Source organism: Pygoscelis adeliae, unplaced genomic scaffold (assembly GCF_000699105.1).
Source record: "Pygoscelis adeliae isolate BGI_AS28 unplaced genomic scaffold, ASM69910v1 Scaffold72, whole genome shotgun sequence".
Lineage (NCBI taxonomy): Eukaryota > Metazoa > Chordata > Aves > Sphenisciformes > Spheniscidae > Pygoscelis > Pygoscelis adeliae.
Window position 1 is genome coordinate 1,025,349 of NW_008824286.1, and position 10,553 is coordinate 1,035,901.

The 10,553-nt window shown below is 41.5% G+C and overlaps 1 protein-coding gene across 1 annotated transcript in view; it reads right to left on the reverse strand.

The window, feature by feature from the left end:
- Positions 1-262: 262 nt before the first annotated feature.
- Positions 263-10,553, reverse strand: part of CHMP4B (charged multivesicular body protein 4B) — a 29,935-nt gene continuing 19,644 nt past the window's right edge. Inside the window, exons 2-6 of the mRNA XM_009318682.1 lie at positions 8,895-8,931; positions 5,676-5,853; positions 4,794-4,908; positions 4,084-4,210; positions 263-1,077 (exon numbers count right to left, since the gene is read on the reverse strand). Of these exons, the coding sequence (XP_009316957.1) occupies positions 1,010-1,077; positions 4,084-4,210; positions 4,794-4,908; positions 5,676-5,853; positions 8,895-8,931 (525 nt within the window). The 3' untranslated portion in view covers positions 263-1,009. The remainder of the gene's footprint in view (positions 1,078-4,083; positions 4,211-4,793; positions 4,909-5,675; positions 5,854-8,894; positions 8,932-10,553) is intronic.

A 10,553-nucleotide genomic window follows, 5' to 3' on the forward strand; every position in this document is an offset into this window, starting at 1 on the left:
AACTCAGCTTTGACTTCTCCTTAGTGTGGAGGTTTTGACATGGTGGACCAGAATATTACAATAAGAAAACAGCTACAGCTGTTTCTCCGGCAATTTTGCTCAGCTAAGACTGTAGTTTTATGCAACTACGCTACAGTCATACAACCAAAGTTCAGCTAGCTTTGAAGGGTGTGTATCACTCACGTAGAAAGAGGCCAAACTGCACGTAAGTTATAGTCGTATTACTTAAACATCACAAAGAACTGACAACAGTAGCCACAGATGAAAATTAATCAAGATATTTAATAGAGTGCAATCCATAGTAGTTTCTTAATTCAAATAATTGTGTGCACATTGTGAATGGGTTATCAATTATCACAAAAAAGCAATAAACATTGTAGTGCTATGTAGAAAAATGTACAACTGAAATTTAAATCATCCCTACTTCCAAGATAGCATTTGTCAATTGCAAATCATTATCACCAATTAAAACGGGAATAGTGACTACATTGTTGCAGTGACAAACACAAGGCTGGCCACACATCGGTCAAGGGATATAAATATAACTTGCAAAGAACTAAAAACCTAAAGCACTCTTGCACCTAAACACAGTAAGAAGTCAATGGTGGCTTACGACTTTCCCTGTTTTTTGAATGTCTTACAAGACTTCCAGACACACTAAAACTGACTTAAAATTACAGAGTGTTTTTCAGCTTATTTCACTTCAATATGGCCCAAACTTTTGAAGATGAAGATCCAGCAGTGGCAGTAGCACAGTCCAAAAGCTGAATGTTTGATTTTGCAAATACCTTTTTACAGAAATTCAACCGTATGAACTGCAGGGAATTCCCCCTGCTCCCCTTTCTTTCCTTTGTGCAGACCATGCCATGCAGAAAACAGCAATGCAGTTCCCACTGCTTTGGGTTAAAATGAAAGATAAAGATATTTTGCTTATGCTTTCTCCTCAACACAACACATTTGCATCCAGAATAGGTAATCAAAGTCTTTTTCCAGCCAGTTACTGCTGTGGTTACATGGTTCCTGCCCAAGCTTCCAGCTCTTTCATGTCATCATCCTCTTCTTCCTCTTTCTTCTTGGCTGCAAAATATTAAAAGAAAATAAATGAGTGGGAATCTTGACAGAACCCTGTCTCGATTCTTTGCAGGAGAGAAGCCTCTGTGCCACTGACCTAACCGATAAATGAAGCACCAAGTGCCAGTAGAGGAAAAAAAGACCTTTTTGAATTGAAGTAAAAGGTGCCTTCTGAAAAAGCCAGCATGGGCTAAACTTCCTGATATTACCACTTTACGTGGAGAAAGGCAATACCTCTCATGGGAAGGCTGCAAACATGCATGAAGGTTAAGGTGTGTACACCAGCAGTGTCTATCGTTTTCCATAATCACTAAGCCTCCAAGCAGAAGACCCCGAGCCTTCAGCTTCTGAGCCCCTCTCAGAGGGATAGAGCTTCTTACAGAAATTCGTCTGATGTCTCCAGCATTACAGTCTCTCCCCCATAAAAAATAAATCCCTTACTCTCCAGTTAAGTCCTCAAAATGCAATAAATGAGGCTACTGTGTTTTGGTCTAGCTAGCTACAGAATTTGGAGACCTCCAACTCCTGTGTCAGTTCAAGCTCTTCAAGGGGCTGGAGAGCTAACTAGCACTGGCTACATGCTACTAGTAGCCTCTTGCCACGCTCACTAGTAGCTGGCTGGATGTGATTGTTAAGCAGCAGGCTACATGCTGCCTTGCTGTCATTTTTGGTCCTTCCAGGGGAGCAAATGCCGCTATTTGTCGTAACGTGACAAGTCCAGTCTCTGGAGATGAAAACGATTAACTCGGCAAAAAGGTTTTAACCCAGAAATAGCTGAAGTAATTTTGGAAAATACCAAAAAAAGATGTCATTTCCTGAGACAGTGTTTTCACTTCAAAAGGGGGAAAAAAGAGTCAAATAATTCATACTCAAAATGGTTTGTGTCATTCCAAATGAAACGTTTACGTAAGAGAGAATTGAGTCAGCTTTAAGTCAAACCCAAGACCTATCATTTGTACAAGTTTGGAATTTGTTTTTCTATATTAAGCTTTTCTGGTCTCCGTTAAACAAAAACAGCTTTTGCCTGAATTTCTTCTGACATCCACTTAGCTGACAGGCAACAGCAAAAAAATTCTCATTCAGACTGATTAAGTCAAAATCCAGACAGCTCCTGAGAACTGGAAAAGCAGGAAAGCTCACAATCATTTTCCATTCAGTGAATAAAAAGGAGGTAATAAGAATCAGCTCTACCACAGAAGACACATTACTATTCCAAAAGACACGTTAAGCATGTACCTGCATTATTAGATAAAGTAGTCCCTAGTCCCTTTGAAAGTCCGACCCATGATGACCAGAAGTAAACTTTTAATCCCAGTGTGTATTAACTCAATTTTAAGTGAAAAACAATTTAGGTTAAAAAAAAAAACCCACACAAAATCCCCACCCACCACCACCCCAGAATCCCAAGGTTTCCCATATGCCGGTGTTGGAGGCAGTTTTATTTAAGTAAAAAGTGGCACGCCATTTAAATACATTAATGGAATTCTAATTTCCAGCCAAAAGCAGCTTAACATAAATCCTATAAAACACTGCGTTCTATACTCACAGCTTTTACTGCAGAAAATGTTCATAGTTTTTATTATTTTAGGAACTGCTATGTCTACATAAGTCTTATGCTGTACAGTTACTTAAATATGTGCACAATGACAATGCCTCTTACTAGTGTGAAGTCACTGCTACCTAATATCATGCAAAAAGTATATTTGGGTTCAAGTCAGCATGTTTTAAGGTCCATACCCAAAGAATATTTAGAGAAGAAACCTCATTAAACCAGCTAGGATATAAGAAGGTGATGCACACGTTTATTTAAACTGTTTCTCCTGCTGTTGGATCTGAATCCGGATAAACTCTCAGATGTAAGATATTTTGATATAACTCACTCCCCTCTCATCAACATTTGTCAGCGATTCTGCCTAGCAAAACAGAACTAGAAAAACACAAAATCAATTACGTCAAAATAAAAGAACTATAACGCAGAAGGAGCAAACTTCATAGCATGCCACCTAAAGCAGAACCTTGTTGTTTGGCAGTGTGTGCTGCTTCCCAGGTCCTTTTAAGCCTGGAAAGGCAGCGAAGTAACTATAGATACACCGGCCAACTGGGACTACTTTCATCCGCTAGTTTTTTGGACCTTTTTTTCCTAAGTGAGCACATGAAACAGAGCCGCAAAGTCTACAACTTATTCATAATACATTAAGGCAGATTCAGCAAAATAGGCTAATAAGGCTTCATATCCCATTAACGCATGCCAGAGGTATTCCAACTCAACTGTATTTCATGAGGTATCACTTCTAGTTCATAGAATAGTGATCAGTTCAAATTTAACAGCAGCTTTGAACTGCCTGTGTAAATACAAACGTTTCTTGCCCGTTCTCCACGTAAAATCATCACACTAACTAAAATTTCCTAGATATATGTGCTGTAAGACTGGGATCACCCTAAGTTTGGTACTGTCTGGCTTGGGTACGTGCGAACCTCAGAGGAGGTAACAGCTGTCCCCAAAGAGGGCACTCTGAGGTTAGTTCCTCCCAAAAGCCAGAAAAGCAGGGATCAAATTAAAAAAACAAAGCAGCAGCAAGGAAGCATGGTTCAATGTGGGAATCTGAACCAGCCTGGGACTAATTCCAAGAGCTAATTTACCGTTCATTCCCTTTTACAGCCTTGGTATGTTTGTCAAGATTACTTCCCTGTTGGGCCAGCAGCAAATGGTAGACAGCTTCCTTTCTCCGCATCTCCACTCTACTCTGAGCATCATCCACGCTGTAGATAAACTGGTAGCGCTAGAATAGATGATAACTGTTCCTGTGATAACTATTAATTTTTGCAGTTCTTACGAAAGGCAGGTTACCCCCACGGAGAAACGGCACTAGATGTAATTTGCGATTTATGAAGCAATTTCAAGCAAAACGTCTGTGTTGCCTGCAGCTAGATCTCTCAAATCTGAGGAGCTGGCAGTTAAATAAGCATACTTTTTAACAATCCAAGATGTTTCTGGTAAAGGTCCGTACATACCTGGCTTTGATGGTATTGATATTGAGGGTACATTTGGTAGTGGTACTGTCTCGGGACCACTTATTTCCAGCAAGTTTTTGTCTAGTTCTTCTTGTTCTAGTTCCTCTAGTTCTGCCATGAGTTCATCCTAGTTTTTAAAAGGAGAAAAAAAAAAAAAGGAAGAAACTTTAAGTCATATTTATTGGCAAGTAGATCTAGCTGGTCATACTATTAAAGAAAATAGCTTAAATGCACAGGATCAGAGCAAACTGAGGAGATGAGGAGTCTGATTCTTCATCTGAATTCCTGTACGTGATCTCTTGGAGGGTGAGGAGGGTGGGGAAAGCAGTGAAGAGAAGAAGAAATCTAAGTCCAAGGCCATCTCAGCCAATCTCAGATCAGGCCATCCAGACGATTCTCAGCATACAGTCAGGGTGATAGCTGCTGTATGCACTGGTAGGAACAGCTAGTAACAAGTTCTAGGAGAGATTTTATATCCTAGTACTACACCTAGACACGTGCAATATGTAGATCTTAAAAGAAAGATCTCATAAGAGTCAGCATCCCTGGAGGTATTTAAAAGATGTATAGACGTGGCACGTAGGGACATGGTTTAGTTGTGGACTTTGTAGTGTTGGGTTAACAGTTGGACTCGACCATCTTAAGGATCTTTTCCAACCTAAATGATTCTATGATTCTATGATATAATCAGAGGCAAATTTAAAGCATACCTCCTCAAATTCTTCCCCAAATCCTACTGGCTTTGAGATGGCTGTTGAAATCTCATCTGCCAGCTCTTGCTGTTCTGCAATGTCCTGCATTAATTCATCTACTTTATCAATATCCCTGTAAAAGAAAGGAAGGAGTTCAATGTAATCAGGCACTCTCCCGATCAACACTTAAGACTGTATTTCTTGGGTTTTATAGAAATGTCACGCCATGGTGACATCTACAAGGTCCTTCCCCAAAATATACTTTGCATGCAAGTCTGAATTTTATCCCTCCGGTCTCAACAAAGTTATGCATGTATTTTTCACTTTTCCCTAAAAGCTTAGCTCACAGCTGTTATATACAGAGACTTCATATGAAGAAGTTTTGTTCTGCATTACTGGTATTAATAATAATTTGCTGTTCCCTGATCCAGCATTACTACATTACATCTACAATATTTGCTTTTGGAGCAAGTACAACATTCCCGTAATGCAGTTTACCTTTAATTATTGCTACATACACAAACTCCACTGCACAGAAAGAAGTCTCCCCTTGAGGCTTAAAATTCTTGCTGCTACTAGGTGGATCTGTAACTGGTGCACCCTCCCATTTGCTTTAGACTACACTGGTGCTAGCCTTCTGTTGGACAAAGGCAGCGGCTTTGTGCCATATAAAACTGAGAAAGCATCGATACTTGCATATTTTGTTCAATATGAAATGTTGAACATCTAGTTCAACATATTGAAATATCTAGTATTTTAGTTTAATTTAAGTTACAGCCTTTTAAAAGAAGATTTTGCTACTCCAGCTCTACCTTTGGTTATGAAACACCTGGCATTTAGCAGTTCAAACAAATGACAAACTAAAGGTCCTACAGAAAGATGCAGAAGGGAATAACTTACATGTTGTCATGAGCAGCTTTCATAGCTTTAGCAGCAAAACCCATATTCTTGAGCACTTCAGTGTTAGTGTTGGCATTCTCAAGGGCTTCCCTCTGAAATTCAATTGTTGATAACGTGCCATCTATCTGTGCAAGCTGCTTCTCGTATCTCTTCTTACGCTTTAGGGCCTGAAGAGCAGCTGAACAACCAAGAAGAGGGTAGGATTTGTGAGATTTATGCCCAAAACAGCCATTCACATTTTGTACCAAATGCCACTCGGTACAGAGCAATGTTTAACACCTTCTATTGTTTGTCATCTACTTTTCTTCCCAGATAAACTAAGTTGCCTAATCCTTGTGTTTCCCTCCCTCAACAAAATTGTTTAAAGGTGGCCAGATGCCTGCTGTCCATCCCCTGCCACACGAAGGATGCAAGCCAAGAAGCAACTCAAGGACCGGTAGTCCAGTCGCTCATAACACACCACAAACCAGAGACTACACTACAACAGCAGGCTTCAATATGCAAGCTGATCCACTTAAAAACATCTTTGTTCACCATCACCCCCAATACATCAAGGCACAGTTGTTGTTGTAGCTCCTGTCAGATGAGGTTATGATGCTGCTGCAGGGTCCCTACCAGCCAGCTGAACTCCTGGGCAGCTGCTGGGAGAAGAAACTCGTTCAAATACAAAGCAAGACAGATGTTTCTTCAGCTTTGCTACTTAATGCTGTGAAAGACGCATATTTGTACATATACAGAAATATTTATACATAAACAAACTTTGTGCATGTTTCATATTGCTCCTACTACAAGGTGCTGTCCACATAACAGTCTCTACTGATAGACATGAGAAGAAAGATGCCATCACTTAAATTGGTTTGAGCAATTTGCTGCTTGTAAGCACTTGTACAGTGCCTGCTCTTGCAAGAGGAGCCCACCCACGACAGCACCAACACAGGGGTCCGCACCCACGGGGATCACCCCGTGTGGGAGGACTGGTCCAACTCGCTGCACAGCTAGGCTTCTCCAGCTCCTTTTGCAAGGCTCAGCTCCACCCCACCCAGAGAGGTACGCATCCAACGGGTGAAACCAGTCAACAGCTAGCTCTTCCCCGAGACACCCGGACAGACAACAGAGAGGTGCACATCCGTTCCCAAAACACTGACAGTGAACACAAACTAGATTTACATATAACCTTGCCTGTATGTGGCTAAAAGTTTTGGTAGGAGATGGAGTGGGGCAAGACCTACCAAGCACTGAGCACTGCCGGCTGACAAACAAACACCAAGTATCACACGGAGTAAGACATGAGTACAGCTTCCCTTCATGGCATTTCTACTTCCCCTCCGGATACGAACATGCTTGTCCACCGTGTGACAGTCTTGGTCATGTAATACACCTGTGTACTTTAAAAACTCATCTTGGACACAAGCTGCTGTCCTAACAGCCTTACTCTCAGTTTCTGAACTCAGCAACACGCACACTTCATTTCTTCAATGCTCTAATCTCTGTGAAACTCATGGCAGAAAACAGTTAGCATAATATAGGATCGGCTCTGCTAAAAATCAGCATCCTGGACCTCCCAACAGATCAGTCATGTGCACCAGGAATGGTGGCAAATAAAAGCTTTAAATCTCTAAAAGATGTTATTTCAAACCTTTGCAGATTTTTTGGAGGGGAGTAGAAAACAAGGAGCAGGAAATCCCGAGAGCAGACAGCTTCCCTTATCTCCCCTACTAGAGGGATGATAACTTTGTGACATGATGAGTATGTTCCTGCAACACAGGCAAAATAGCTCCTCTCCTAAAAGCGGATTAAGCCTGCAGGCAGCCCGCGTATTTTGTCAGATGCCGTCTTGAGAAGCTTGACAATCCTTCAAGATAACGTCCTGGCATCCAGAAGCCCTACATATACCTTCAGTTCTACAACTGGTTATGAATATGCTATATTTGATTAGTTTCAAATTACACTAACGTATTAGAGAATAAAAGAAGTACTTTGTGAAGGTACAGCTAAGGTTGCCAAGCACGCACAGTAGCACAGGTTGATTTAGTCGAAGTGATCAAAAACAGAAAAGCACAGGTCACCTCGACTGTTCCAACAGAAGCCAAAGACCCAAAACAAGCCCCTTCACTGACTTTCATTCCAACGACCCGTAAATCTCCCCACTATTTTGGGCCCAGTCCAACATCCATTCTCGTTTGACAAGAGTGGGAACAGGACTGGGTTTTCGTGTAACACAAAGGACAATGTTTGCTCTGCAGAATCAAGCACAACACAAATACCATCTGAAACATTCCAGCTTTATGCCAGATCATCAAGTGATGAGCAACACATTACTGGTATATTTAGTCTGGTTAATTTTGTGCTAATGGTTTAATTAAGGATATATAAATTTTTCTTACTTAGAAAGATAAAACTGTTAATAGGCTGTGTTTATATAGTGACAGATGCTGGGAAAGTGTCAGACAGTGATAGGACATTCTTTACTGAGGATTTCGTGCATCATGGAGAATTATTGGCAAAACCAGAGATTTTATAACCGTTATACAAACCCAAGTACTATAATTTACATACAGTTCCCCACTATAGCTTTCTCTGAGAATAGCTACAGTTTATCTACATTTCGTGCTTATGTACTTTTCAAACAAGCTGCTCGGACACCAAACATTGCAAGCATCATTGTAAAAGACCTTGTGATCAGGAGCGTTTATCGGGACTGTTGGGTCCTGTCCCCTTGCACACCAGTTCAGTGTACCAGAACCACGCTCCCCAGCCTTCACTCCATTTTATAAATCCTTTCCTTGATTAATTTCTCACTTGTATACAGATCAAGGCTCCCGCTTTAAAAAAGCACGGTATGTAATCTTGTAGCTTTCAGAACTGAGCAGGGATCCCCCCATGAGACCTGGAAGATGGCACGTGTCTCCCACCCAGGTTCAGGCTGCAGCACTGCTCCCTGCCCAGTTACTGCTGGTCTCCCAGCCAAGCACCGACCACACTCAGATCTGCCTCAGTTGGAAGCCCAGCGCACGGACCCCTGCCTAGGAACAGGAACATAAACATGCTCATTTTAAAACTTGCCTTGTTTAAAGTGAAAACTTAAAGTGGATTTGTGGTATTTTCTAGAAATGTTTCCAACTCCTTTGGACCAAGAGCAGCCAAGGAAGATATTTATATTTTCCCCTCTCCTCCGTAAGGCCAAAGCTTCCCAAGGCCACAGCGCCCATCTGTACCTACCTGAAGACTGACTGGTAGAAATGCCTGTTTCAGTAGCCTAAAAGGAGCACGGACCGATACACAGCCCCAGCAACAAATGCAGGGCCGTGCATAAAGCTTCTGTGTCTGGACAGTTCAGCATAAATATTTAGCACAGGCCAATTAACATCAAAGTGATAAATGAGTTTCCGCAATGAAGAAAATCTTACACAAGAGATCACAATTTCTGGCGGCTAGAAGCACTAAGGAATGTAAAACAAGGTGTTCGGTGCCTCAAATTAGATGATCACAACTTCCTGCAATTTATTTTCAGCTGTGTTTCCTTGCTTAACTATCTTTTAATGTAAAGTCCTTGTTTATAACCAGAAGATTTTATTAAGATGAAAAGATAAGAAAATACCAATTTAATTTAGGTCACTCACATTCATTTCATCCTGCAAGTTTTGGCAATTCATTTCCCATATTCCTCCCCCCTCAGAAGAGGACTTGCACTTCACATTCAGGATTCTCCTTGTTGCAATTAGCAGCACAGCCGTTTCACGGTGCCCCTTTCACGGATGCTCCCAGGCACCCGCCTCCGGACACAAACGCAACTCGGCAAACGATGCTCGGTGCCACGTTCCCGCGTGCCTGCCCTCTACACAGGGTGGTGGAGACCGCTAGGATCTGGTGCAGACCTTTCTAATCGGTATTTGTCTCGGCTAGAAAAACAGATCACTACACGCTCATTTCTCTGCATCTAATTTCATAAAAAGGTTAGTAAAAACGCATTTTCTTTCAGAGAAATCGTTAAAATCATGTTTAAGACCATTACAGTTAAGTTGGTTTTCTATCTCTCAGGACTGATTTCCCAATTTTCAGATATTTGTGGATGAGCATCAATACCCACAGCTCAGAGGTCACAAGGAATTTCTAGAATAAGGGTCCATCTGGAGGCAAAAATGAGAGCCACGCCGACCCCTGCACAGGGGCCAAGGGGCTTACCCAACCGGGCACATGCAAGGGGGAAGAGCCACTAACTCCTGCTTGAAATGCAGGACCAGCAACAGTCTTTTCTAGCACAAATAACAGGGCTGCAGATTTTTCATATGTTGCTATCATACTTGACATACTTTACAGAGCGGTGGTATCTGACGGAGGTATAGATCCGAGGGGGTGATGCTGTTCTGATCTACAGCTACTTTATCTCTACTCTCCTATTTAGGTGTCAATTTCTGAAAACTGATGAGCAGTTGTGCCGCTTTTTTCCTGCAAAACAGTCTTTACCATCTGCATAAATACCTACTGAAATCTTACACACCACCAGAGTAATACATTTTTATTAAGTTTTCATTGAAATCAAAGCTATAAATACTTATTCTGAAGGGAATGACATTGGCTCTTTTTCTCAAAAAAAAAAAATCCGTTCCCAGAATTTGAAATAAATATGAAAAAGAGACAGTAGGCTACAAATATGTCCTCTAGCATTACACACGTGCAAGAAACGGATGTGCATTTGAAGTCAAAGTGTAACACGGCCCATCTTAGCTCTTCATGAAGACTGCTATCACATTAGGCAGCCGCGGAAGAGGCAGTCGTCAGGACCCACACCCCTAATTATACCTTCACTGCTTCCAAGATAGTAATTATAGAGGCAGGCAATGTAATTTAATACCCAGCTTTAATTGCTGTGGAACTGCT